The sequence below is a fragment of the Halteromyces radiatus genome (assembly GCF_025201355.1).
Source record: "Halteromyces radiatus strain CBS 162.75 chromosome Unknown BX664scaffold_4, whole genome shotgun sequence".
NCBI classification, from domain to species: Eukaryota; Fungi; Mucoromycota; class Mucoromycetes; order Mucorales; family Cunninghamellaceae; genus Halteromyces; species Halteromyces radiatus.
In genome coordinates this window covers 2,596,636-2,624,046 of record NW_026251690.1, presented here as the reverse complement: position 1 = coordinate 2,624,046, position 27,411 = coordinate 2,596,636, and the positions used below count along the sequence as shown (strand labels likewise).

The 27,411-nt window shown below is 33.4% G+C and overlaps 10 protein-coding genes across 10 annotated transcripts; 3 read left to right on the top strand and 7 right to left on the bottom strand.

The window, feature by feature from the left end:
• The first annotated feature begins 66 nt into the window (after positions 1 to 66).
• BX664DRAFT_333657 (uncharacterized protein) lies at positions 67 to 2,616 on the top strand. Its single transcript, XM_051545560.1, has 10 exons — positions 67 to 141; positions 215 to 845; positions 934 to 1,055; positions 1,125 to 1,188; positions 1,258 to 1,405; positions 1,490 to 1,592; positions 1,660 to 2,057; positions 2,130 to 2,178; positions 2,255 to 2,365; positions 2,454 to 2,616. The coding sequence occupies exons 2-10, from the start codon at positions 217 to 219 to the stop codon at positions 2,525 to 2,527; spliced, it is 1,698 nt and encodes a 565-aa protein (XP_051400534.1). The 5' UTR covers positions 67 to 141; positions 215 to 216; the 3' UTR covers positions 2,528 to 2,616.
• Positions 2,617 to 2,755: 139 nt separating this feature from the next.
• BX664DRAFT_359217 (uncharacterized protein) lies at positions 2,756 to 3,862 on the bottom strand. Its single transcript, XM_051548078.1, has 2 exons — positions 3,373 to 3,862; positions 2,756 to 3,219 (listed from the first exon to the last, which is right to left on the bottom strand). Exons 1-2 carry the CDS (start codon positions 3,782 to 3,784, stop codon positions 2,936 to 2,938), a joined length of 696 nt encoding a protein of 231 aa, XP_051400533.1. The 5' UTR covers positions 3,785 to 3,862; the 3' UTR covers positions 2,756 to 2,935.
• A 19-nt stretch (positions 3,863 to 3,881) lies between these two features.
• On the bottom strand, positions 3,882 to 7,988 carry BX664DRAFT_333654 (muts domain V-domain-containing protein). The gene is made up of 17 exons (XM_051545559.1): positions 7,905 to 7,988; positions 7,767 to 7,816; positions 7,252 to 7,644; positions 7,107 to 7,193; positions 6,840 to 7,044; positions 6,351 to 6,781; positions 6,114 to 6,239; positions 5,939 to 6,053; positions 5,823 to 5,878; positions 5,505 to 5,766; positions 5,315 to 5,440; positions 5,153 to 5,248; positions 5,025 to 5,089; positions 4,717 to 4,976; positions 4,341 to 4,621; positions 4,250 to 4,284; positions 3,882 to 4,117 (listed from the first exon to the last, which is right to left on the bottom strand). The coding sequence occupies exons 1-17, from the start codon at positions 7,936 to 7,938 to the stop codon at positions 3,953 to 3,955; spliced, it is 2,787 nt and encodes a 928-aa protein (XP_051400532.1). The 5' UTR covers positions 7,939 to 7,988; the 3' UTR covers positions 3,882 to 3,952.
• Positions 7,989 to 8,130: 142 nt separating this feature from the next.
• Positions 8,131 to 9,909, bottom strand: BX664DRAFT_297575 (ergosterol biosynthesis ERG4/ERG24). Its single transcript, XM_051542248.1, has 6 exons — positions 9,527 to 9,909; positions 9,242 to 9,456; positions 8,931 to 9,171; positions 8,640 to 8,855; positions 8,311 to 8,583; positions 8,131 to 8,240 (listed from the first exon to the last, which is right to left on the bottom strand). Exons 1-6 carry the CDS (start codon positions 9,897 to 9,899, stop codon positions 8,230 to 8,232), a joined length of 1,329 nt encoding a protein of 442 aa, XP_051400531.1. The 5' UTR covers positions 9,900 to 9,909; the 3' UTR covers positions 8,131 to 8,229.
• A 475-nt stretch (positions 9,910 to 10,384) lies between these two features.
• Positions 10,385 to 12,180, bottom strand: BX664DRAFT_297573 (uncharacterized protein). The gene is made up of 5 exons (XM_051542247.1): positions 11,993 to 12,180; positions 11,792 to 11,923; positions 11,059 to 11,718; positions 10,551 to 10,986; positions 10,385 to 10,467 (listed from the first exon to the last, which is right to left on the bottom strand). The coding sequence occupies exons 1-5, from the start codon at positions 12,161 to 12,163 to the stop codon at positions 10,427 to 10,429; spliced, it is 1,440 nt and encodes a 479-aa protein (XP_051400530.1). The 5' UTR covers positions 12,164 to 12,180; the 3' UTR covers positions 10,385 to 10,426.
• A 4,815-nt stretch (positions 12,181 to 16,995) lies between these two features.
• Positions 16,996 to 18,397, bottom strand: BX664DRAFT_333648 (nucleophile aminohydrolase). The gene is made up of 6 exons (XM_051545558.1): positions 18,230 to 18,397; positions 17,965 to 18,059; positions 17,783 to 17,864; positions 17,519 to 17,674; positions 17,270 to 17,448; positions 16,996 to 17,184 (listed from the first exon to the last, which is right to left on the bottom strand). The coding sequence occupies exons 1-6, from the start codon at positions 18,303 to 18,305 to the stop codon at positions 17,032 to 17,034; spliced, it is 741 nt and encodes a 246-aa protein (XP_051400529.1). The 5' UTR covers positions 18,306 to 18,397; the 3' UTR covers positions 16,996 to 17,031.
• A 351-nt stretch (positions 18,398 to 18,748) lies between these two features.
• On the bottom strand, positions 18,749 to 19,770 carry BX664DRAFT_333645 (uncharacterized protein). Its single transcript, XM_051545557.1, has 2 exons — positions 19,243 to 19,770; positions 18,749 to 19,132 (listed from the first exon to the last, which is right to left on the bottom strand). Exons 1-2 carry the CDS (start codon positions 19,733 to 19,735, stop codon positions 18,891 to 18,893), a joined length of 735 nt encoding a protein of 244 aa, XP_051400528.1. The 5' UTR covers positions 19,736 to 19,770; the 3' UTR covers positions 18,749 to 18,890.
• A 472-nt stretch (positions 19,771 to 20,242) lies between these two features.
• BX664DRAFT_333643 (uncharacterized protein) lies at positions 20,243 to 22,462 on the bottom strand. Its single transcript, XM_051545556.1, has 3 exons — positions 21,858 to 22,462; positions 21,597 to 21,767; positions 20,243 to 21,232 (listed from the first exon to the last, which is right to left on the bottom strand). The coding sequence occupies exons 1-3, from the start codon at positions 22,192 to 22,194 to the stop codon at positions 20,298 to 20,300; spliced, it is 1,443 nt and encodes a 480-aa protein (XP_051400527.1). The 5' UTR covers positions 22,195 to 22,462; the 3' UTR covers positions 20,243 to 20,297.
• A 1,353-nt stretch (positions 22,463 to 23,815) lies between these two features.
• BX664DRAFT_365581 (uncharacterized protein) lies at positions 23,816 to 25,436 on the top strand (the record flags this gene model as incomplete). The annotated part of the gene is made up of 3 exons (XM_051548478.1): positions 23,816 to 24,346; positions 24,516 to 25,142; positions 25,233 to 25,436. The coding sequence occupies 3 exons, from the start codon at positions 23,816 to 23,818 to the stop codon at positions 25,434 to 25,436; spliced, it is 1,362 nt and encodes a 453-aa protein (XP_051400526.1).
• Positions 25,437 to 25,540: 104 nt separating this feature from the next.
• BX664DRAFT_333640 (uncharacterized protein) lies at positions 25,541 to 26,647 on the top strand. Its single transcript, XM_051545555.1, has 3 exons — positions 25,541 to 25,665; positions 25,745 to 26,134; positions 26,205 to 26,647. Exons 1-3 carry the CDS (start codon positions 25,582 to 25,584, stop codon positions 26,451 to 26,453), a joined length of 723 nt encoding a protein of 240 aa, XP_051400525.1. The 5' UTR covers positions 25,541 to 25,581; the 3' UTR covers positions 26,454 to 26,647.
• Positions 26,648 to 27,411: the final 764 nt, after the last annotated feature.

Below are 27,411 nucleotides of genomic sequence, written 5' to 3'. Positions count from 1 at the left end.
AAAATATGCTGAGATTCAAAATGGTAATTTTCTTTTTCTTGTATTTTTTTGTAGTAGCCTTCCTCTTTTTTGTTTCTTTTGTCTTCTTTCCATAATACATACGTACATACGTATTTATATATGTATATAGATTTAAATAAGGTAACTATCTATTTATTATATCTATCTATGTATTTAAAGAATATCAATCTCATATCCATTCTTTTCATCTAAGAGATGCAATGGCGTGCACTGGTCTTATTATGGACAGGACTGGCCATGATCTATCTTGTCAGTCTTCTTCAAGAAATACCCTATCCTCATCCTGCCAAACTATTTATACCTCCAACTTCTTCTACTCGACAACGACAACTTCCTCCTCCTGATGCTACTATATTAACTGTTTCCAATACTCATATTTATCATACTTCCATCTGGTTCGATCTATCACCAAAAGATTATTCTTTACGTTTAGGTTCTGGTCCTTTTAGCAATGGTGGACTTGGATATTTGCAACAACAGCGTCAAAAACTTTCTGTTCTACTTACAAATTCCTCTGAACTATCGACTGCATATTCTTCCTCTCTACCAAATTGGGAATTGATGCATGATCATGTCCTCAATGGCCCTATTTCTCTATATTCATCACCTGGAAATGGCGGTTCTCCTACCACTGACCTTCAATTTGCTATTCTATATCATGTCTTGAATGATGATCATATACAACATTGGATACGCATTTATTATTTTTCAAATGATCACAACGCCATCTTTCCAGCTGGTCTGGAGTTCAAGGATGTGTTACTTCCTGGTAGTACTTGGATTTCCTCATTCTCTTTGGAATCAAATGCTATTCTTTATTCACGGTAATAAAAGAAACAAAGAAATATGAATCGGATACTTTTTTTTTTTTAAAAAAAAAAAAAGACTGACTTTTACATTTTTATGTTATAGTGATCCAGACTGGTACCGATTTCGATGGGTTACTTTACCTGATCATTTTACTTCTGCCCCACATTCTGAAAATGCGGATGCCATTATCTTGACTCAAAGTGAACCAGGTGACAATAATCAACGTAAGTAATCAAGGCATGTGTGATGCTTATCTAATCTATATACATATATATATATATATTTATATATAGTATTTCAGCAAGTTGACGCCATTGAAGAACATCAAGGGTTGATCTCCAGAATGTATTCACCAACGTAAGTTATTCAAAAGTAAGAAGATTGTAGATCACTAAACCTTACTTTCTTTTGATGACATTTAATTAGACCGGGTGCCATGCAGGTATTTACACTTAATGCATACAAAACTCAGTTTAGCTTCTATGTGCAAGGAGTCATTGCTGAAAACGCTACGACGAATTTGGATCATTCTTCAAAAAATCAATGGGTTGGAAGAAAAGCATATGAGGACGATGTAAGTCAAAAAAAAAAAAAAAAAGAGAGAGAGAGAAATTACAAAAAAGAGGAAGAATTAAGAACTAATGAACATTTTTCCTAGATTGATGTTTTTTCACATGAAACATTGGAATACATGGCTATTGTTGATGGTGTTCATATTCAACATGAACGAATTCAATTGGATATGCCTGATTTATTCATCAGTAAGTCGGTTTAAAAAGGGATGCAGAAAAAAAATGACTTTTTTTTTAATTAATTATTTTGTGTTAGCTCGGTCGCATGATGCAAAGGTGATTGTTATGTCCTCCATCAATTATCCACTGGTCTCTTGGTCCTATAGCGATGGAACAGATCTTTCAAAGATTAACTTCAATACTTCACCAGTAGCAGCAGGATTAGAAAGCAATATTTGGATTCAAGACAGAGTAATGATGGATGAAATGGATGGTGATCTGAAAGGACTCCAATTGGACGATACAGGTCATTATCTTGCAGCATGGACCTCCAGAAATGAAATCTTCATCTTTATACGACAAAAATTACAATCACTCCAACTTGAAGAAAAAGACAATCAATTGGAATATGGTATATCATTGGATGAAGAACGCTTGGAAAGTTGGATCCTCAGCAGGGTGATTACCAAGACTGTGGGGCAATTGACAGATTCGGTAACACCTAACAATAATAGCCAAATCTAAAATAAGAATTATGCTCATTATTTGTTTATTCTTTATTTACAGATTGGCGCCGTGGCATTTATCACAACAAATAATAATAGCAACTATATTAGTACGTCATGACACACTCCTTTTTTTTTTTTTAATAATATCCTCACGCCTTTTTTTTTCCCTTTCTATTTGAATAGTGGTCGGTTTGAATAATGGCGTTATCCAATCATATAGTCTGGACAAGACAGAAATCCAAGAACCTATCGATATTTGGTCATTCCTAGTGGAGCAATGGCATATTTGGCTACGTAAGTTTAATCTCACTTTTTTTTTTTTTTGCATAAATCTCACTTTTTTTTCTTTTCTTTTGGATATTTGTCATTATATTTCTTTTAGCCATGTCGTTTGTCGTCATTTTATTTGTAATCAGTGAAAATCAACAAGCCTCAATAATCAATAATGTACAATAACCATAGTGTATTTGTCCTCGTAAAAATTGATAGTATAATATATAATATATATGATTTTTTAATTTTGCATAAAGAATAAAGAATTGAATAATGATAAAAAAAGTCGAAGAAAAGGGTATAGGTAGATCGATAAAAACAGTATCAAATCAAGGGAAAAAAAAAGGTGGTAGGGTATGATATGGACAAACTATCAAAGTAAGGAATAAAAGATATAATAATAATAATAAAAATAATAATAATAATAATAATAGATAAAAAGGAATAAATGTTACATGGTGGACTAAGTAAAATATAAGGAAGTATATATAAATAGAGAATGATATGTATACGATAATATGCAAATCAAAGAGGATGGGTGTGAGAGTATATTTGGAGACGGGACAAAAAAAAAAAACAGGGAGGGAAGTTTCAATTGTGGCAAGAAGATTTGTTGAGTAAAGGAGTGGTTTCTTGTTGTTGCATTTCGTCCACGCTGGTTTTGCTATTACTGTTGTTACCGGTATTGCCGCTGTTGTTATTGGTGGTGCTGATGATTTTGGAGGTACCAAGAATAATGAAAAATGATGCACACAACAAGATAAAAGAGAACAAGATCAGAATAATGTAGTTGAGCCACAGAATCCATACTGATAATGTTGTAGATTCGCGAATCAATGTAACATCCATGTTAACAAACCATAAGAGATGATTGCCTACATGTAAAATAATAATAATAATAAAAACAAATCAGTCCGTCAATGAATCCACAAACACTTGTCCCTCCTTTTTTTTTTTTTATATAAAGAAAAAAAGAAAAAAAAAACAAACAGGAACATAATATATTCACCACAAAGTACTTCACTTACCGAATAATGCCCAACTGATCTGACCAATGAATACCACACAAGCAAACCGACTTAACCAAATACTAGAACGTTGCTGACTAACACAGTTTGATTCAATATCGAGAGATTGCAGAGTACGTTTCTTAGTCAAACAAGTTGCTATCACGAAACCAGTTGTGATCAAAGACGAGATAACCGAACCCACCAAAAAGATAAGATAGTACATTGCAACAGAAGAAAAGGTCCACCATTGATGAGTACGTTGATATTCCATCTTGATCAGAGCTAAAATAGTACTGGTAGCTAAGTACACGTTGTAGATATTGATAGGAAGTAATGATAACAGAGCCAAAGCCAATCCAAGGATTCCAAGGAACCCTAGAGAAAAACCCAAGGTTGTAGGAGAAGAACGATGTTGAATTAAAGTTGACATGTTATATTTATTGGAATATGATCAAGAAACTAAACTATGATAAAAGGGGATGGAGGAATCAAAGAGAGAAAAAAAATACAAAAAAAGAAAAAAAGAAAAAGGAATAAGGAAAAAAAAAAAAAAATAAAAGAAAAAAAAAGAGGAACCATCTTTTATGTTTGACCCAATTCAGAATCCGCTGGCCAAGTGTCCCAAGTATCTATTATTTTCTATGGTGTTTTGATATTTTTTCTTCACTACTTTGATTCTATCCAATAATCCATCCAAATCTTCTACTGAATGACCCATTTCTCCGATTTCCAAAATCATTTTCTTGATACAGTTGATCCCGTCCTAAGGAGAAAGAAAGCATAAAAGATTTTCATTTGGTTAAAAATTATGCACATATCTTTCATTCCCTCCTCTCTCTCTTTCACGCTATATAATTCCATTTTGTTTTTTTTTTTATTTTTTTTTTTCTCTTACTTCTTCGTCATCATCTAATATCTTGTCAGAAGTACCTAATGAAAATTAAATATTGAATAAAAATCTATTTCTTACATCTAACCCTTCGTACCTGTGTTACCTTCCAATTCGTCTGCTTTTCTTTTGGCCATAGTAATCACGCTATCTGGGAATCGTGCCAACTCCGCAACATGGATACCAAAGCTTTGATCACAAACACCTTCATCCACCTTGTACAACAAAGTAATGTCACGACAACCTGGAACCTTGGAATCATCTACATGGACAGCAACATTAAGATTCTTGACATGACCAATAGTAGTACCTAATTCAGTCAATTCATGGAAATGTGTGGCAAACAAACAAAATGCTCTGATTTCACTGGCAATATGTCTAAATTCAAAAAGGGTCAATTCACTAATATCACTAAAATTTTCCCAAGCCTTTTTTTTTTTTTTTTTTTTTTTGTTCCCATGATCTCTACTTACTCAGATATAGACCAAGCTAATCCAAAACCATCATAAGTACTTGTTCCTCTACCAAGTTCATCAATGATAATCAGAGAATTTGAAGTTGCTGATTTCAAAATGGTTGCCGTTTCCAACATTTCTGCCATAAAAGTAGAAACACCTTTCAATTGACTATCACCAGCACCAACACGAGCAAGAATAGAATCAAATATACATAATCTTGCTTCGGAACAAGGTACAAAACATCCAACTTGAGCCATCAAAGAAATAACACCAATCTATATAAAACATATATCAACTATCATTCTTCATTTTTTAGATCTTACCTGTCGAATATAAGTAGATTTTCCACCCATGTTGGGACCCGTTATAATCACGAATTCGGAGGCATCTATGGAAAATAGAACATTGTAGTTTTTCAAATACAGCCGTTTTTCTTTTTTTTTTTTCTTACCTCGAATCATATTGACATCGTTTGGAATAAATTGAACATCATTTTGTGCTTCTAAGCATGGATGTCTAGCTTCAACAAGTACTACGTCACCTTGACCTAAAAAAAAAAATAAGAGTAATGAATGAATGATGGATCGTCATATTGATAGTTTTTTTTTTGTACCACAAGGATGAATTTCAGGTCGAATATAGGGAATAGGGGCCATAATGGAAGCATGAGCAAAGCTGATAATAACATCTAATTTAGCAAGTAAAGCACCAAGAGTTTCCATAACCGGGCAATAAGTAGCTATAAATAAGAAATGAGTACAACTTTCCTTTTCATTCTTTTGATCATTAAAAAAAAAACTTACCGACGGTCTCGATGACTTGTTTCACTAACCCTTGTTGATATTTTTCATACGTGTTGCACAATTCTGTCCATTCTTCATTGATATGCTTCAATTTTGATGTTGTAAAGTAAGTTCCTGCTTTTTGTGTTGCATATTCAAAGAATTCTGGTTTATTGCGTAAAACATGTGCTTCGGTTCGGCCCACCCGGAAACAATATCCGTATACTGAGTGTTTTTCCATCTTGAGTTTCTTTTCGATATCCAATTTCAACTTTTGTCCAACCTATATAAATAATACATGAGTTATTTATATCACTTTTACCTAAATAATATAATTACTCTTTCATGTTCTATATCCATTTGTTGTTTGGTTTGATCAAGTCGTTGTTTAAGTTCTAAATAAATCACGGATAAAAAAAGTTAATTTTTTTTAAAATAACTATTGTTTCTTTTACCTTTGAGTGTTGTATCAATGTCAGCCTTGATAATGAATTCATGATCTGCCACTGCATCTAAATCAATAGTTGATTCTACCAATTCTTCCAAATTATGCAAATTTTGATACAAATCCTATAAAGACCATTGATTATCAATCATCATGATCCATCATTAAAAGTTTCTTCCACTTACTGATATTTCCGTTGTGAAAATTTTCTCCATCAGATCCGCCATTCTTTGAGATTCAGGTTCATTGGCTTTTAGTACTTTGACAATGGCTGGTAATCGAATCACTACTTGATATATACGGACAACATCCTAAATATATAAATATTATATATATATATATATATATAATGAGTTGAATCAGATAAAATTTTTATCGTTTCATGTGTAAGAAGTACTCAATTTCATTTTTTTTTTTTTTACCTGCAAGTTGGCACTACCACGTTGGAATCGTTTGGCCAATCGATGTAAATCAGGAATATTTCGCAGGTGAGATTCTTGCAAAGTTTGTCGTAGTTCCGTATCTTGAATAAACATTTGTACTAGATCCTGTCGTTGATTTATTTCATCCAAATTCAAAAGTGGTTGTTTGAGCCATTGTGCTAATAATCGCCCACCTTGAGCTGTCTTGCAGTTGTTCAAAAGTCCATACAGACTCATATTTTTGTTGGATCCATCTTGTGGGTTCGGCATCAAATTCAAAGCACTAAGAGCAGAGGCATCCAGTCGCATATATTGAGATAAATCGTGTTGAACCAATTTGAAGTGCTTAAAGTTGGTTTCATCGGCAAGAAGTGATAAATATTTAATCAGACAACTACTGGCTTCCATAGATAGTTTCAGTTCGAACTCGGCTAAGATGAAGAAGGTTAGCATTATGTTTTCTTGCTAAATATCTCTCTTAAAACTTACGTAATGCTGCCACTGAGATTTCACCTTCCAGTAAACGGTTGAGATCTTGTTCGATATTCTTGGTGTTGAAGTCTCCTTTTTTGCGTTCCGTTGCTACAATTCCACATCGATCCAAAATGCCACGTATCTTGATAGCTTCATAATCCTTTCCCGATTCATCTGCTGGTATTAAACATTCTTTGACTCCAAGTTGAATCACCAATGACTATAATGATGAAAAAAAATCACAATGAGTATAAATACATGCAGATTGTTTCCTGTCATTACCTCCAAGTTTGAATAGAGTTCATTGTCGATAAACTGTGATACACCAATTTGTTTGATACTAGCATCCGCAAACGATACACCAACTATCTAAAAAAAAAAAAAAATTGACTTTAGTATTCCTCCTTGCTATCCAATAGCAACTTACTTTTTGATCACCCGTTGACATCCATTTAACCGCCATCACCACTGGGGCCGTTGTCATTGTTGAATTCAAAAACAAAAGATCTTCTACATCTTGTAAGTTTCCAGGAGAAGCGTTGCAAATGATGTTCCAACTAGTTGTATTTTTCTTTTGTCGCCAGATTTCAATACGAAGTTGTTTGGTGAGAAGAGCATCACGAAGAAATGATTCAGCAACACTACTGGAAAGAAGTGTAGTTGCGAGTCCTGTAGTAGCATCATTACCACCCCAGTACTTGATCACTGTTGTCGTCTTGTATATGTTTTGAGCAATATAATGTGCGTCGTCCCCGTGAAAACTATAGTACCGCTTTTGGTTGGCATCCCGTTCGAATAATCTTATGGTACCATCGGTCACCTGTCAAAAAGAGAAAGAAATAATGATTCAGTATTCAACATCTAGGTTCTTTTTCTTTTCTCTTTTTTCTTTTCTCTTTTTCTTTCTTTTTCTTTTTTTTTTTATCGTTTTGATTGATTTACCGGACTGAGGGATCTAAAAAATTTAACAAATGTTTGCTGTTCTGGTCTATCTACAGTTGAAAGATAATATAAATTATGATTAAAACTTTGTATATCATTTCACAAAAATGTTTTTCTTTTTTATATATTTATTCCTACCAATATCAGGGATATCCTTCAATGTGGATGTCATTATCCTTTTATAAAACGGAAGAAGATTGAATCGAGGCAAGTGTAAAAAAAAAAAAAAAAAAAAAAAAAAAAAAAAAAAACGCGCCTAAATTTTTGTTTGCGCCATTTGAAATATCGCGACGAGGAGCGTTAAGAAAATGTTAAGCATGAACAAAAAAAAAAAATCAAAATAATAAAAAACTTGAAGTGAACAGAACGATTGTAAAATCATAATAGTTTTATTAAAGGTGACTAAAAGTAATGGTATATACTAATATAAAATGACTACTAAAGCAACGATTAGACAATTTTTTCAGTAAATGCCTAATATTATAGAAGAAGAAAGAAAGCATTAGTATGATTATTGTTATTATTATTTTTTTATGACCCTTACCTGGGATAATTCTATATTTCACAATAGAGCAGTACTTTTCCCAATCTTTTCCATACTTGGTACGACATTTATGATCATCACGACGTTCACGATGGAGTAAAAGGATGGCAAAATAAATTGGATAAAAATAAGGAACGATGGAACCAAAACCACAAGGAAGACACCATGATAAAGCCATCAACCAATCACCCAAATAATTGATATGACGTGCTAATCCCCACCAACTACTGATGATTAGTTTGGACCCTTTGCTTGTTGTGATATACTTGAGATCTATCCCAAAACGAATAAATGAATACCTAGATTTCGTGCTTTTATTATTTGGTTACCTTTGACAGCAGGACTATTAGGATTACTTCTGAATTCATTCTTTTGACTGTTAGCACTGCGGAAAATAAAGTAACCTAGAAAGTTGAGACCAACAATAATACCCATTTCCATCCAACTGAGATCACGAGGGTTGTCAACCAAGTAACGTGCTTGAAGAGTATAATTCATTGGTACCCAGGTGTAAAGACCAAATGCAAGCATGAAACCAAAACCATCTACCGAATAGAGTAATGTTAGTTCATTCATATGCAATTATAATCCATCCTTTTTTTTCGTTATTGTTGTTTTACCTGTTGTTATATCCATAGTAGTCAAAACGGCTTCTTCATTCCAGACTGAGTCTACAATATACCATGCTTGGAAAGCTTGAACAAGAATCATAGAATTGGTGATATATCCAAGATCCAAATATTGTTTAGCTGCAAAGCAAAGATTGATGACTTGCCAACCAATCATACCCGGACGCAATTCAGTAAAGAATTTAATGTCAAAATCACCAATACGAGGGTTCAATTCTCGACCAATCATATACTAAATGAATAAAAAGGAAAGAAGGATATTGTCTTAGTATCTATCCAATATACATTCATATAAACTTTACATCATATAGAGCATTGCCAGTGTTACCACCAAGGGCTAATAGGGTGCCAGGAGTAAAACTTCCAATGTAAACATATAAAGCCACAATATAACTGAAAAGAATAGACGAGACAGCTAAACCGACAAAATGATCATACACGAAAAGTAATGGTTTGAGACCCGTGTCCTTCAAAAAGTAAAGTCCGAGAAACAAAGTGGCATGATAGGCAGTGAATCCTATAAGAATGTAATAAAAAAATTACCATTAAAAACAGAGCTAAAACAAAAAAAAAAAAAAATTGTTTACCATTCAAACGATATTTGAGACGTTGACCGTTTCTTAATTCAGTACCAGGATACAAATCAGCAGGAAGGGCAATATAAAGTAGAGCTTGAAGTAAAACGAAGGCAAGATAGACCATCATAGCCATAGGATCGTACAAAGTCTTTAAGTAATCACGATTGAATAGCTGGGAAAAGTAGGCCCTGTAATCATCAATAAGAAAGCTGGATGGATAACCTGTCTTATTACAGCAGATGGCCAAAAAAAGAACGAGCAAAGGCAATACCGTGACAAATAAAAACGCGCCTATAGGTCCCAGAAATTCATAACGTGTCGTTCTTGGATTTAGTTCAGTAGTTGATGAGGTCTTGACATTTTTCTTTTTAGTTGCTGTCATTTTTGGATCTAAAAAAAAAGAAAGAAAGAAAAAAAGAAAATCAAAAAATAAGAGAAAAAAAAAAAACCTTTTCAAATTAAATCTGTCTGTCATCGTCTCCGCCAAATCTTCACCACGGTTGGTTGTTGGAACCCAGCGGATTGATATCTGTTTGACTATCCTGCAATGAAACCAAGATCAAAGGAAACTCTTCGTTTTCTCGGCGCACATACCGCCAAGAGACCATCATATTTTTACCATTGTGAAAGGATATCATAAACATGCACATAGACCTGGGTTTGACACAGATATAGTAAAAAGGAACTAATCCATCCAGAAAAAAAAAAAAAAAAAAAAAAAAAAAAAAAAACTTTCATCCCCATTCTGTATTACTATTAATCGTAAAGTCAATCCATATATCTATATATGTATATTGAAAAAAAAGATTGTGTTTCCAAATCATGTATTTATTCGTTGATGAAAATATATACAACATTCTAATCTAAAATATGTATACTATCTAACTACTTCCATAATATGTATACTATCTAACTACTTCCACTATTGTCATATAGTTTTCTTTTTTTAGCTATAAAATAATAAAAGTAATAATAAAAGAATTAATATCATCACAATCAAATGCACCTTAAGGAAAAAAAGAAAAACACTTACTATCACGTAATACACTATAAGCATTAGAGATTACTTGGAATTTTTTCTTGGCTTCTTCCTTCTTCTTTGGATCCGTATATCTATCAGGATGATATTTCATAGCCAAACCACGGAAAGCACTTTGGATATCAGCCTTTGTAGCATTAGGTGAGACATTCAAAGCAGCATAATAACCTTTTGGATCTGAAGAAACACCTGAAGATGAATAAGATCCAGTTCGCTGTTGATGAGCTTGTTGTTCTGCGCGCCATGATCGATACCGTTGTTCATTTTCAAAAGTGTCATATGCAAAAGTCCAATCCGTATCCCATATCTTTGGATCCTTGGCTTGATTCTTCATTTCTTGTTGTCGAATAGCATCCTGTATTCGTAAGGAGATCAAAGGGTAGTAGAGAGCGAACATGGAAGCAACAACAGAAGGTAATACCACACCAATCTAAATAAATAAAAAAATGGAATGAGTTTAGATTATTTCTTCAGCATTATATATATATATATATAGATATACCCAAAAAGATCCACTAGCTCCACCCCAACCAATGCCTCCATTGATGATGATCAATCCAGTCATTGTCGCAGCAGAGCATATAGCCACACGTCTCCAATTGTATGCCCGCATTCCACCAACCGAAAGGTTGTTTCCATTGACAAAAGTACGAAGTCGGCGACCAAGGTAATCAACAGTAAACACATATGCTGGAAAATAAACAGGTGAGACTTGTATATTGGTAATAGAGATCTCCATGTCTACCAATCGTGTCTTGTCAGCGGCGAAAGTATTGCACAAAAAAGTATCCATTTCCTTTTCTTCATTGGATTCAATATACGAGCGAGCAAATCGAAGAGCAGTGGTAGGATAGATGGTATATGGGTCTACTTTACGTTGAATATTGCGAATATCACTATCCATGTCATTGTAGCTGGGTCGATCCAACAGATCTGGTGTGAATGCCTGTACTTCCGTCACATGTCCTTGTCGTATACCATTCAATAGTCCTCGTCGGTATTTGTGAGAACCATAAATTTGTAAATTGGGATGCGCTGCTGGAAGATATTGTCGTGTAAAAGTATATTGTGTTGGTGAAGGTATCCAAGCCCACTCTGTCGTATACATAGGTTCCATACGTCTGGTGGCTGCATTATATTGATGTGTAATAACATTTCTACCCTATCAAATAAAAGTAAAAAAAAAAAAAAAAAGTTTTGAGTCCCATGCAATATCCTCACCATCCAAGATTTACCACTTGAGCTTGTTTCAATTGGACGCGAACAGTGGCAGAAACCATCCAAAACGGTAAAAATATTTCTTCAGGAGGACCAGCATTGGCAACACGTACGGAGAAAAAGCCTTGTCCATGAAAGTCATCAAATACCTAGAAGATGTGGAAGAGAACAACAAAAGGTTGTTAGTATTATCGGAACTGTAACGTTCATTTAATTACCGTTTCTGCTGCTTTGATATGTTGTGTAAAAGGAATGGCGCGCACTTTATTTTCAGGTGGTCCATAGTTGTTTTTCCCTTTACTTTTAGTACTACTTAATAATCGAAGTTGTATCCTTTTCCATTGTTGTCGACGACAAGAGTATCTATAGAATGGGTGGAATATTTGCATAAAAGTAAAAAAAAATAATAAGAGAGAAAAAAGAAGTGAAAAAATATAAAAAAAAAAAAATGAAAAAAAAAAAAATTGATCTACCGCTCCGAAGAAGTAGAGGAACAGGACTTGAGACTATAAGAAGTAACATCTATTTTCTTTTTTTTTTTTAAGGAATCCAATGGTAGCAGTTGTGTTGGATGATCATCACTATTGGAATGAGCGATGAATGAATTGACTCTTTAATTTACTTCATAGATTGGGCGGAAAGGGGATAAATTGTTATTAAGGCAAGTGAAAGAGACTGTCTCCATCTATGTTCAGTCCAAATTTGGTGAGATGATGATCAGCTATTGAGCGAGAAAGGTAAAAAAAAAAAAAAAAAAAAAAGTCAAAGCTTGCTTCCTTCCATCTTGAGATTTGAAGTCAAGATACGAGGTTTGAACAAAAAATGAAGAGATGCGACTGCTTATCAAATGTATTGTCAGCACAGCATAAAGAAGTATTGTGTCCTTAACCATTCATCATTCAATAAAATTTATTCATTATGTTTCACTATGTTGTTATTTTCTTATATCAATACAAACCATCTATTAAGCACAACCAGTAAGAATCAACGTGATTGGCACCATTATCGCTAACAAGATCATTCTAGAATACGATCATTCTTTTGTTCAGTTCACATCTTTGTAAAAAAAAAATAATCATCATCATTTTATAATATTCCAAGTAATAAAAAGGTAAAATGAAACAGAAAACAGAAGAGAGAGAAAGAGAGAGCATTGCTTTATTTGGTCAGGTATTGTATAAAATTTTATCAACTATCTATGAGATAACATAAACAAAAGCATCATAAACTAAATAACAATCATAATTAATAATCATGATAAATATATATATATATATATATAAAGGATAGAGGTAAAGTGAAATATAAAATACATTCGCATACATACTTGTTTGGTATAATCCTGTCAAGACACGGATAGGTTGTTATCACTAATGGTCTTCTTTGCTAAATTAGATTGTAACTTTGTCAATATATCACACCATTGAGCAGGAGTATGTCGTGTGATTTGGATTTGTTCAGATGTTGCTTGCGTATTGTCATCATCAATTGAAGTGCTAGTTTCCCGTGTTGGAGTGGATGATATTGTTGCTGATTCATCTGTACGAAGTCGCTTTCTTCTGTTTTCCTCGTCCTCTTCCTCGTCTACCTCATTGCCATCTTCATCATCATCTTCATCATCACTAAGTAAGCTAATCACATTGTCACGAGATCCAGGTGCTAGATTGTTGTTGTTATCATTACAAGTGTTTGATTCATTGATAGCCACCTTGTGATCACCACCGTATTCGGCATCCGAGTCATCATCGTTGTCTCCAGTATCATCCACAGTATCCGCCTTAGTCACTTTCCAGTTTTTGTGTGATTCAGAAATTTTCACTTCATAAGCAAGCTTGGGAACCGATGATAGTATTTTTTCAAAATAAAGATCACGTCGCAAAACAGTCGGAGGAGTAAACTGATTACAAAAAGGACATTTCCAAGAACCAAGACCTTGATTCACAGCCAAAAATGACTGTAGATCAAAACACTAGAATATTAAAAAAAAAAAAAAAGATCAATCAGCTAAACATATTATCACTTCTTTCTTCTCTTCAATACACTTACGTCAGGATGTTTGCAGTATTTCCCTTTACAAGGTGTCTTTATCCGAGTCATGGAAATAGGACATTTCAAGTTTAAAACAATTGATTCTTGGAGAACTTGAATATCGTCATCATCATCATCATTGGTTTGTTGTCCATTGTGTTTATCGTTGTTGTTTCCCAATAATTTGTCGACAAGCTGTCCACCAGATGTTTCGTTGATAATGTTGGTACGAACATCATCCGTAATCAGAGCTTCACTTTGAGATATATAGGCCTCAATAGAAAATTTAAATTTCTATAAACAAAAAAAAAAAAAAAAAAAAAAAGTCAAAAGCTATCCACACATTATACACGCGCACACTCGGAACATCAATCTTATATATATTAACACTTACACATGAACAGGAATTTTGTTTGATCGTCAACGTATTCTTGCCTTCAACGAGATGATTCACCATATCATAAGGTGAGTCTTTTCCATAATACACTACACCACCATCATTTTGTGATTGAAGTTTCTGTCTCTATAAATGCATTATTAAAGATTAGTATACTATCGATTAGTTTTTCATTATTTCTCTTACCTTTTCTAGACGTGCAACTTGTCTGTTAATCATGATTTCAATATCGGCAGGCCATTCACATTTGGAAGGAGGCGATGATGCTTTTCTTGCTGTAAGGATATATTTGAGTGGAAGACTGGATGGATCAGGAATAACTTTGGATGACAACTGCGAACGCTGGAAATCCGTTTTTCCAATGAAAAATGGCATTTCAGTGATTCTTTCAGAATGTCGTAAGTTAAAGGGCGAAAGGGCGAAGTTGACTTTATAATTGTAAATCGGTAACTGATTTTCTGGTACAGAGGGTATAATTGATGAGATTGTTGTCGGTAAAGTATTTGGACTCAATGTTGTATTTGACATAGTACCGTTGACGAGTTGAATGGGAGAAATTGGAGCAGGATTTCCATTTGGTCGTTGGATTGTCACTGTGCCTTGCTGGTGTGATGACTGAGATAAATGTGGGACTTCCTGATGTTGAGTAATAGCTTGAAACAAATGATCTGAGTACCCTTGTATTTGCTGTGGCTGTTGTTGCAATTGATGTTGTCCTTGATGTTGAGGTTGCTGCTGTAGTCGTTGTAGTCCTTGCTGTTGCTGCTGATGTTGATATTGTTGTTGCTGTAGATGTTGATGTTGATGTTGATGCTGATGTTGGTGTTGACCCTGGTGACGTCGTTGTCGCGGTTGCTGTTGGTGCTGATGAGGATGTTGCATTTGATGTGCAAGATAATTTACATACTGATAATTTTTTTGCCGATTTTGTTGATGATGATTCTGCCTCTGTTGATTTTCCCCATTAAATGTTTGTTGTACTGGTTGTGACTGAATTTGTTGATGATAACTATAATTTGGATGTACGGGTGCTAAAGGTTGCGGATGTGATTGTTGTGGAAGTTGTACGTATATCTGTTGTTGTTGTTGATGTAGTCCTTGAACTTGAACTTGGGGTGATACCGGCTGCTGTATAGCTTCTTGCACCAGTGAGTTTGATATAAATGTCGAATATGCTGGATGTGATCCAGACTGTGTACCAGTCGAAAAAATATTGCTAAAAGTATCGTTAGACGGATGACTTGGAATGACCATTGGATGTGTAGATACAGGTGAATTTGAAGAAGGACTGTTTGGATGTACAGCTTGTATAGAATTGCTGATAGAAGATGCATTCGTATCTGGTGATTTTTCAGAGGGAAGTAAATTTTGTTGTTGAAGGATGCCTTTGTACCATGTTGTTGCCAAATCTATCAAATAGAAGACATTATATATGAAAAAAAAAGATGAAAGAAATTAGTCACAATTTAATCTGAAGTATCAAAAGACTAATGGGTAACTTACTTTGACCTTTAGGTGACAACAAGTGTTTATTCTTATTGATAGTATCCAATATTCGAAATCCAGACCAAGGACCAAATTCGGAGGAGTGATCATAAACGCACTATTCAAAAAGCCAGTGAATATCAAATATCATGATTTTTTTTTTTTTTTTGAAATGTATTTACCTTTGCACATTTCAGTAACCAGCTTTCATTGGTATTATTGTATGCCCGAAAATCATCAAGCCAAGTTAGGAGTTCATCACAACAGGTTCCAAAGGTCACCAATGCTTGTAACCCTTTATGTAATTCCTGAAGTCGTTTATTGTTGTTGAGAAGAATTTCTTTGCTCTGTTGCATTAATCTATTGGCAGTTTCACTTTGATTTTGCTGTGGTTGCGGCGACAACTGATCCGTATTGGTTACGAGATTTGCAGTAAAAGAAATTGGTGATGAAGTAGAATCCACATCAACTCCAGGTGGGGTTGCAGGTGATAATCCTGGTGTAGAAGCATTCATAATTGGAGAACTTTGTTGCATGGATCCTTGTTGTATTGAAGAGGTTGACAAATTTTGTTGTAATAATGGAGAGGCAGATGCAGGAGGAGGAGGAGGAGAAACTGTCGGTAATGATACTGAAGAAGTTGTTGATGACAAACGGCTATGAGAATTCGTAGTTGTAGTTGTAGTTGTCGGATTGGAAGCTAGATGAATAAAAAGTAAAAATCGGTTTACCTTATTGTCAGATGTATAAAACAAAGATAAAAATTTCGGTTTTACCTTCATAATAAACGCCGGAATTTGTGGGAGCGGGTAAGCATAACGAATCCATGAATGAAGGTACTGTCGCTGCGCTTGGAGTCGGCATGGTATCTTTTAATGAATATTGTTGGTTATTAGTCGAAAGAGAACCTAATAAAGATAGATAAACAAAAAAAAAAAAAAAAAAAAATAAGGAGTTTATTTTTATTCATCCATTTCGTATAATCATTAGTTTACCATTCAAGCTAGGTTGATGCTCAATTGACGAGTTTCGATTCGTGGTCATATATAAATATATTATATATACGTGTATGTATGTTTTATGTATATTTATATATATGGAACAACCAACTAGGATAAAGATAAAATAACAAAAAACTAATTATAAAGTATAAAATAAGAAAAAAAGGAACGGAAAAGAAAGAAAAAAAAAAAAAAAAAAAAAAGAAAAAAGAAAAAGAGAAAAAAAAAACTTTTGGGTTAAAATGTACGTTGGAAGTCCGGCCTCAAAAAAAAAAAAAAGTTGATAAAATCACAATCAATACTGTAATAATCAAGATAAATAATAATAAACTTTATTTCATTTTATTCAATCCTTTTCTACAATTCTTTGAAGATGTTCTTCAATTTGATCCACTGTCAATGTATGGAAGTCTGTCTTGTCCTTAGTCACCAAACCCACTTCAATTTCACTAGCTTTAAAGTCCACTGCCAAAACTGTAGACAATGTTGTGATTGCAAGCTAAATAATCAGCAAAAAAAAAAAAAAAAAAAGAATTAGTGATCAATAACTATCATTTTTATTTATTTACTTATTCAAAACTTACTTCAATGGTATCTTCCATGTTCAATTCAGGATTCTTTTTCAGTTTCTTTTCCAAATGATTCAGAGCTTCTTGTTGTTTAGCCCCAGCTGCAGTTGCCTTATATCCAACATAATATCCAGCAGGATCACATTTGTACAATTGAGGTCCCCATTCATCATCATGTCCAATAAGAATCATAGCTATCACAGAAATATATAAAAAGACAGTAAATTATTCATTCCTCCCTTCATTCTCCTGATGGTGACTTACAAACACCCAAAGGTCGCATGGCAGCTTGTTGAGTATAGACTTGATTAATGTTGGCGACGCGCTTAGCAAGCATATCAGTAGGAATTTCGTACCCGTATTTGTATCGGAATTCAGCTGCTTCTTGACGAGCACGAGTGACTTGAGAACGAGCATCAGCTACATAAGTGGAATAAATAAAGAAAGATGGATCAATAAAATTACAATCAAATTTAAAAAAAAAACCCACAATATCAAATTATTATTCTCATAATATGAATCACTTACGAACCATTCCGGTCATAACACAACCAATTTTTGGTGTCAGTTGAAAGATGTGCGTAATAGTAGAAGGGTCCAATAGCTTGTCCTAGAAAATAATAAAGAAAGAAAAATATGCAAGTTAGTTGATCGCACACAAGACAATGTACACACACATATATATAGATTGTTTCCACAATGATACTTACAGGAACCTTCTTTTGGGTAACAATGACGCAGCCATCACGACCACGTACTCCAACGGATGTGATACCACTGTTCGAAATGGCTTTGAAGGCATATTCTATGGTAAAAGAGTGATAACATCATTTGGTTAGTACAATAAAGTATCTTGTTCATTATAAAACAACTTCTCTCCAACTAAACAAGTCAAACTCCTTTTCAACAAAGAAAAGATAACTGGTTACTCGGATCGACTTTGTTCCTTCCCTTTATTTTTATCGCTATTCTTACCAACTTGATATAACCGTCCTTCTGGTGAAAAAATAGTAATATGTCGATCGTATCCAGCACTTGATCCTCGACTCATGTTTTATTATTTGAGCAAAAGAAAAAAAAAAAGGTTGAATAAAGGATTAAAAAGAAATGAAAAGAAAAGTGAAAAAAAAAACCAAAAGTAACCAGACAAAAAAAAAAAAGAAAACGCGATAGCACACACGTAAGGGAAAAACGTCACCCCCCTCCTCTTTGCGGTAAATCAATGTCCGTACCTTCCTTCTTTGGGCGACCACTTGTCAAAAGAGAGAGGAGGATTATGATTCCACTTGATGGTTCAACTTCCGCAACAACATACTCTTGTTGAAAGGGAATCCTTTCTCTTTTTGATATATGATGATGGATAATGGATAATGGATGATATGACTTTATAGATATCAAAAAAAAAAAAAAACTGAATCTGTCGAAATACGTAGAGCTGTGAGATGATTCATAGTATGAAAAAGGAAAATATTATAGTTTGGTAACAATACAAAGTTTAAAGAGTATCATCAAGTTGTTTATTTACAAAACAAAAGTAAAATATAGTAAAAATAAAAAATAAAAAAGTGTACATGAAAAAAAAGAGTGTATGTATATACAGAAAAGATAAACTAATATGAAGATAAGAACCCAAAATCTAACTATTGAATAATCGAGAATATAAACGATCATGCATGCCTTGGCAAACATCAAGCAAAGGATTGGTTTGGCAGCAATCATCCATTGTCAAATGATTGGTTTGCTGAATAATATCTTCCACTGATGCCCTGGATTCGAATAATAGTTTTTGTGCTTCATAAGGTCCAACCAGATTAAGTCGTACTGCTGATGAATAAAGAGTCCTAGTAAACAAATATAGCCATAAGTGTAACGTATTTTCTATCAAATTTTACCATAAAGGAGGAAGATAACAAAAAATTCAATATAAGTAATCGAGAATCCTTCCATATCATGTTTCTTTTTTTTTTTTTTTTTTTTGTGTTCCTTACCTAGATCCACATCTAATAATCGACAGATCAATCCAAAACAAATAGGAAAATGACCAAAAGTAGTACCAGCTCTAATCCGTAACTTCCATTTCTTAACAAGATCTATTTCCTTTTGAGGTCGAGTGTCAGTAAAACATTTAAGATACAACGTCAACATAGCAACACCTTGAGCTAAGGATGCACGACGGGCTACAGCATTGGCTATCATCACCGCTTCACAAGTATCATCACCTTCATCCAAAGCTGCCATTGGATCTTCTTGTTGAGGAGCCTCATACCCAGCCTTCACAAAACAGAGTGTTTGACTTGAATAAGAATGAGCAGAAGATGTAACAAAACCAGGTAGAGAGTCTCTTGTTAGCAAACCAGCTTGAAAAGTCGCCTCCAAACCAGACGACGCTACAAATCCACCAGTGGGTAATGCTGAATCTGTAAGAATATAAAGTAGCCAGCTACTTGTTTCATTGGATACAAAAGGAAGTTGACTTTGCATCAAATGGAATATAGAAAGAATGAATGAAAGAAAAGAAAGAAGAGGAAAAATGGGCAAATATGAAAAAGTGGAAAAGGCAAAACTTTTAAGAGCTCCGCCAAATCGATTTGGCTCATTATCCAAGGTCGCACAAATTTGAATTTTTGAACCGGATGATTGACAATGGTTGAATGATGAATGAATAATAGTTGATCAAGTAATGATGATTATATAATGGTTGGCTTGAATAATACCTGATGATTCGTGTGAAATATAAGTGAATGAAGACTGAAATGATGGATGAATGAATAAGACGGAAGTAATGATAATGATGAACAGAATGAAGATGGATTAAATGATGAATATTCAGAAATTATGATTCAAAATTGAGAGGCAAAAAAAAAAAAAAAAAAAAAGATAATTTATTATAAATGATAACACTAGACATTAGTAAATAAAACAAGTACAATAAAAAAAAAAGTAATAGAAAAATAATTATTAAAGATTCTAAACTAAAAGTAATAATAACGGTAAAATATGAATAAAAATATACTATATGGACAATAACAATAAAAAAAAAGGATCATTGTGTAAAGACATCCAAGTTGACACTTGCAGTACTACTATAACTTGCTGAATATTTGGAAATGATTTTCTTGAGAGCGGTAGGAAGAGAAGACCAAGCAAATACCTTGAGATCCTTTTCAATATTTCTTGGTTTTGGATGATTGAATGCCATGATGAGTCGAAAAAAGTCACTACTATCGGGTTTCAATTTGCTGACAGTTAAAGGACGGAAGCCCTCCAGGTTGCGACGGACACGATTCTTTTCTTCAGTGGTGAATCTTACGCCTATCAAAGCTTCTAATAGATAAATGATGTCGACAGATGTGATATAGTAATCCTGCTTTTCTTCCCAATAGATACATGATACAATGATTTCTTGCGCTGCGTTAATCCTATTGGTGGGTGGAATGGATTGACAATTGCAAATGATCTCGTGATTCTGCTGTCGTCGCCAAAATCGTACTAACCTTCGATTATCTTGTCGTTCTTGATCTGTCCAATCTTTCATCATAGCATCCATATCCCCTTCAATGATCAGATCGGCATGACTTAATAAATTGGCAAATGGATTTGGTGTGGTAGGACTAATACCAGGTCGTGATAATGTTGGTGATGTTGATGGCGGTTGTAATGCAGCAGGTGCGATCTCTAATCCTGCCCCAGATGATGATATTGATGGAGGATGTTGTTGTTGTTGTTGTAAATGAGGTGCCATACCAGTAGTAGTAGATGATGATGATGTTGTTGTTGTTGTAGAAGGAATAGGTGGATGTGATAAAGAAGGAGATGATGTTGTTCCATAAGTAGCTGAAGGATCAGTAAGTCCTTGAGGAAGAACATTCGTAGTAGACATAGAACTTAAACCCATTGGATCAGTTGTACCATAGGAGAAAGTATCTGTTGAGGTTGGAGTTCGATATGGAAACATGATTTGAGAAGGTGTAGTGGAATCTAATAATAATAAAAAAAAAAAAAAAAGAGGGAGAAAAATTAATACAAAGGTTGATTATTGAAAAAGGATATAAACAAGGGAGAAGAAAGAAAAAAAATATATGAAACAATGAAGTCATTTGTATATAACATATTGAATGATGTCAAAAAAAAAAGGGTAAATGGAGATAACGGCAATGATTTCTAGTTTGGTCAAGTACTAAAGGAGTAATGGAGAGAAAGAAAGCAAAAAGGGAAAAAAAAGTGGAGAATGAAAAAAAAAAAAAAAACCTTTTTGTGCCAAGGTTTTAATAAAAAAAAAAAAGAACAATGACGCGGAGATGAAAAAGGAAAGACGAAAGAAAAAAAGAAAGTATTTTCTTACCATCAAAATATTGTCTTGATCGACCTGTTGAAGTGGGATGACTAGATGATGATGGTTGCATATATTGTTGTGATAATCCATAATAATTATAATCATAAGGTTGCTGAGTTGATAACATGTATGAACTTGCAGCTTGTTGTTGTTGTTGTACTTGTGTATCCGGGTCTGTCACTTTTGTTTCCAAAAAAGAGTTTAATTTTTTTTTTGTTAGTATATGAGTCCGACTGACGATCCTTTCTTTTTTTATATAAAAAGTTTTACCATCAACAGTAGTAGTAGAAGAAGAAGGAGCAGAAGTAGTGGAAGGTTTAGTTCTTTTCATCATCATGGCATAATTCAAAGGTATTTCAGCTGATGATCGTTTCCTTGATTGATAAGTAAAATACCCCACAGGCCAAGCATCTAATATATTATGAGGCTGATCCGATACAACAACATATAAAGTAATAGTTTTGTCACCTGATTGTGTCAATGACCAAGAAGGTACAGTACAAGTAAGTTGAATGATGTTGGATGCTGGGTCTAAAAACGATTGTGTTGGCATGATGCATGAACCAAATGCAATTTTCAATAAAGGTTGGCATTCTGTGTTATCCATCTGTAAGCTGACATGAAGATTTTCCAATTCTTGTCCATGATGTGGTCCATATTCATATATTCTAGGTGGAGAATAACGTTGAGTTGGAGGTTGAATAATCCATGTTGACAACGGCTGTTGGGCTAATGATTGCCTCTCCTGCTGCTGTCTCGATGAATCGTCGTCGTCTGATGATGTGGGCAAGTTATAATCTATAGTGCAAAAAAGAAAAAAAAAACGAGAGAGAAAAGAAAAGAAAAAAAAAATGAGAAAAAAAAAACAAGGTTATAGATAAAAAGGAAAAAGAAAAGGGTAATAAAAAAAAAAAAAAGAGGAGGTGATAGGGTTTTATGTTGTTTTTTTTTTGTATATTTTTCTAACGTTACGTTGTTGTGCCATTGTTTAGATCAACCACAAGACCGATGATGATCGAAAATGAACAATAAAAAATATATTATAAGATTGATGATAATATGTGTACTTGTTGACAATAGTTTGTTGTAATCCAGTTCTTAATCGATATATATTGTTATTACTATTGTTGTTACTATAAGATAATAATGATTTATCTATCGGATCGGGTGTAAAATGATTTTGACGTCAACCAAATAGGTTCTATAATAATAATAGTTCAAACAAAATGTCATGTTAGTATCTGAATGTTTTTCCCTTTTGGGTTTTCTTTTATGGCTGATAACTCCGCTACATCACTTTCACCGCATGGTGTTACAACCATGTGCGTATATCATCAAGCATAAAAATAAAAAAAATACATATTCTATTTACTTTTTTTCTTTTCTTATAGTCGATTAAAAGTTGAAATAGGAAAAAAAAAAAAAAAAGAAATCAAAAAGAAAAAAAAAAGTTTAAAATGGAAAAATTGAAAATATTTTTGCTTAACCGTAGTTTCTACGATTCATGTAAAACTTATTCAATCAAATCATGTTTCGATCTTTGACTCTTCCGGGAAAAATAATTCCGCATGCGTCACATGAATTTGCCTAATTGTTAGTGGCTTTTTTTTTCCATTTGGGCTTTGTTGACCCTTCCCATCCTCCCCTCTTCTCCCATTTCTCCTTTTTCTCTCTCTCTCTCTCTTTTTTTTTTTTTTTAATACTTCTCTTTTACACATTTTACCCAAGCACCGTATTCACTTTCTCTCTCTTTTCTTCATCCTTCCTACTCCCTTCATAACTGGTACTACATTATCTTTTTTTTTTTTACTATTATTAAAAAAAAAGAAAACAAAATGAATATAAATATTTTTTTATCATGACCAATAACACCTTTTCCTTTTTTTTTTTTTCCCTTCCTCCCTTTGACAGAACAAAAACTCATCTAGTCTTATTCTCTCCCCATCACCATTTATCATCTCTACTTTTTTTATTATTTTTTATTATTCTCTCTTATTTATTCAAGTTTCTATTTGTCGTAAGTATATTAAACTATTGATCTATTATAATATAAAGACTCATTTATTATTATTATTGTTACTATTATTAATAGTTTATTTCAATCTATTCAATTAACTCAAGTAACTGTATAGAACCAATAGTCTTTATCCAATTATATATATATACATTATACATATATATTTATATTAGCTTGTCTTTTCTTTTTTTTAAAAAAAAATTATAGAAAAATGTACGACCCCGAATACAGCAGTTCACCAACTGATAGAACTAAACGACCAAGACTCGAAGAAGAAGTTGATACTGATGATGAACATCGTGGTGAAGAAGATAGACATCCAAAACGACAAGCAGTACCTGATCCTGAAACAAAAGCACCTCACTTTGCTGGCGAAGAAAAGAAAGATTCTCAACAAAAACGAAATAAAAAATGGTCTGAAGGTGATTCTGAAGATGAAGTACAAATCATAGTAGCTGGACAACCTCGTGAATCTGACAAAAATAATGATACTCAAACAGATCGTAGTAAAACTAACAAGAACAACAATGAACTCAATTTGAAATTACAACGTGGTGATGTCAATATATCTATTCGTTCTTTGGTGGGTACAAGAGATGCTGGTGTCATCATTGGTCGTGGTGGGAAAAATGTCAATGAAATTAGAGAATACTCTTCTGCTCGTGTTACTATCTCTGATATTGTACCTGGTGCTTATGAACGTATTTTGACTGTAAATGGTCCTGTAGAAGCAGTTGCAAAGGTAATAATGTTTTTCTTTTTTTTTTCTTTTTTTTTTCTTTTTTTTTTTCTTTTTTTTTTTCTTTTTTTTTTTTTTTTTTTTTTTTTTTTTTTTTTTTTTGTTATTTCTAACTTTTTTTTTTTGTTATTTCTAACTTTTTTTTTTTCTCTCTTCTAATATATAAAAATAGGCTTATTCGATGGTGGGTGAAAAGATCTTGGCGGAAATACCTTCGGATGATCGTGGTCAACGTGAAACTACACTTTCTATTCGATTATTAGTACCTGATTCTCGTATGGGTAATCTTATTGGACGTAGTGGTTCTATTATCAAGTCTATTCAAGAAGAAAGTGGTGCTCGTCTCAACGCATCTGAAGAAGCTTTACCAATGTCAACTGAAAGGACGATGACAATCGCTGGTAGTCCGAAAGCAATTCATATCGTAGTAGCTCGTATTGGTGATATTCTTGCTGAACATCCGGAAAGAAACATGGCAAACCATATACCTTTTATACCTATTGCTGCTAATCCTTCTTTACCTCCAATGCCTCGACCTGGTTATCCTATGCGTGGTGGTGGTATGACTGGTCATGGTCCTGGTGGTGTTGGTCCAAGTAATGTAAGTGGAAATGGTGGTATGCCTCCATACGGTATGATACCTGGTATGCCGGGTATGCCAATGGGATCTCCTTTCTTTTATCAAGGTGCAAATTATGGTGCTGCAATGGGTCCTCCAACTGGTGGCTCTCCAGATTATGGTAATATGGGAATGAACACTAATCAAACTCAACAACAAATCCTTATTCCCAATACAATGGTATGTTAGTTTAGAAAAAAAAAAAAAAAAAAGGAAAGAAAGAAAGAAAATGAGTTTCATTGATCGATTTGATATTTTTTTTGATTTTAGGTTGGTTGTATTATTGGTAAAGGTGGAAGCAAAATTAATGAAATACGACAAATCAGTGGAAGTCATATCAAGATTATGGATCCTCATGGTGACGATCGTGAAAGATTAGTAACCATTACAGGTACTCAAGAAAGTAATCAAATGGCTCTCTACTTACTATATTCAAGATTGGAATCTGAAAAGAATCGTTTAGGTTTGGCTTAGTTTCTTAGTATATTTATTCAATAATAATAAAAAAAAAATACGTCGGATTATGAAATGAATGTTATTTTTCCCTCTTTCTTTTTTTATTTTATTTTTGTATTTTTCTCCTGTTCCTTTTACTAACTTTCAAATTTGAAACTAGTCAATGATTGGAATAGGATGGTTTAAACTATTCTATTTATTCATACTATTAACATTGGTCATATGTTATCCAAGTGCACCTGGGACGGTAAAAAAAAAATTATTGAATTTATAAGACAAATAATTAAACTTTTCTTTTTTTTTTGTTTTTTGTTTTTGTTTTGTAGTGTAATATAGAACTCATGGGAACAATAGGTCATGGTCCTTCTCATTCTACTTGTGACGATTGCTATCAAATTATAGTTCAACCAAACGATCCTTCTATATCATCAACTATTAGTTCGGCTAATGTCAATATCAAAGTTATGGGAACTCCATTATATCAAGGTCTTATGTTACTAGTCAAAGATCAAACAAATAAGACTGTGGGGACATTTATGGATTTTGACGAAACAATCTTTGCTCCTGTAGCTTGTGATGATGAAGCTATTGAAGAAGAATCTGTCGCTGTTATTGGTCATTTGGATCCACATGTCAAAACTTGGCCAATTCAAGTAGGTTGGAGCATAGGTGATGATCATCCTTGGGGTGAATTTCGTGTACAAGGCATGGTAGTGGTAAGATATTATTATTATTATTATTTCAATTGAAACAAAATGGATATTGATTTATATACCTATTGTATAGATTGATTATGATAATTTCCATATCATTCCTGAAAAATCTTTTATACTCAAACAGAATCCGGTGACAACTCATTCAAATACTACATCTTCTTCTACAATAAAACAATGGAAACCGACAGCGACCGAAGTAGAAATCCAAGAATGGCCTATAGATTCTTACAATCCTTTTTTTATGCATGTCGTGATTCTACTGATGTCTATCTATGTATCTATGTCTTTGATATTACGTTATTGTCTACGAAGAAAATGACATATTTTGACGTCAAGTAAGTCTTCTAGTTGGATCAGATACCCTTTTTTTTTTTTATAATCATCATTTGGATTACGCCATCTTGTATAGAATTTTTGTTATTTAACCCTCCAATTGTGTCTTTATTGTACCACTTACCTGATTAGTCAATTTGTACCTTAATGTGTTACCGAATCAATGTTATGAATCTCCCTTTCTCTTTTTTTTTTTTTTTTTTTTGAATTACAAAATAAAAAAATGTCCTTATTTATAATGACCTTCTTTTCTTTTCCTTTTTCCTTTTTATTTTTTTCTTTTTTTTTTTTTCTTTCTTTCTCTTTTTTTTTTTTTTTCTTTCATCTTTTTTTTTTTTTTTGATATCATCATTTGATGAAGTGGTTTACATTGATATATGTCTTTATCTTTCTTATTAAAGTACAAGCCATTCCTAGGTTTCATACGGGTAAAAAAAAAACACTAAAATTATTCATCCGATCACTAAACTTACCACACATTTTATCAAATAGTGAACAGCCACTTTTACAATGGTACTACATGCCCAGCGCAAACAAAACGTCATGTACAATGTCCAACTCTTTGTGTTGCCAACTTGAATGAATGTCCTACTTTACCTAAATGTAATTCGAATGAACTGTTATGTGGTGATGGTACTTGTCATTCAGATTGTTCAAATATACCTTCACCTGAACTTTGTACATGTCCTTCTAGACCTGATATTCAATGGATAAAATGTCCAACCACTAAATTTATTGATATTCCTCAATGGGATCCTTCTCGAAATGATGATCAAACATACAGTATTTGCTCAACAGCTTATAATTCTTCCTCATTCGTGTTTCCTACTTGGGCCACTTTACAATCTAATATGACTGCTGTTTGGAACATATGTGATGCTCCAGCTGGCATGAACTTTCCTATTATGGGTAATGATAAAAAAAAAAGCAGAGATCTGCAACTT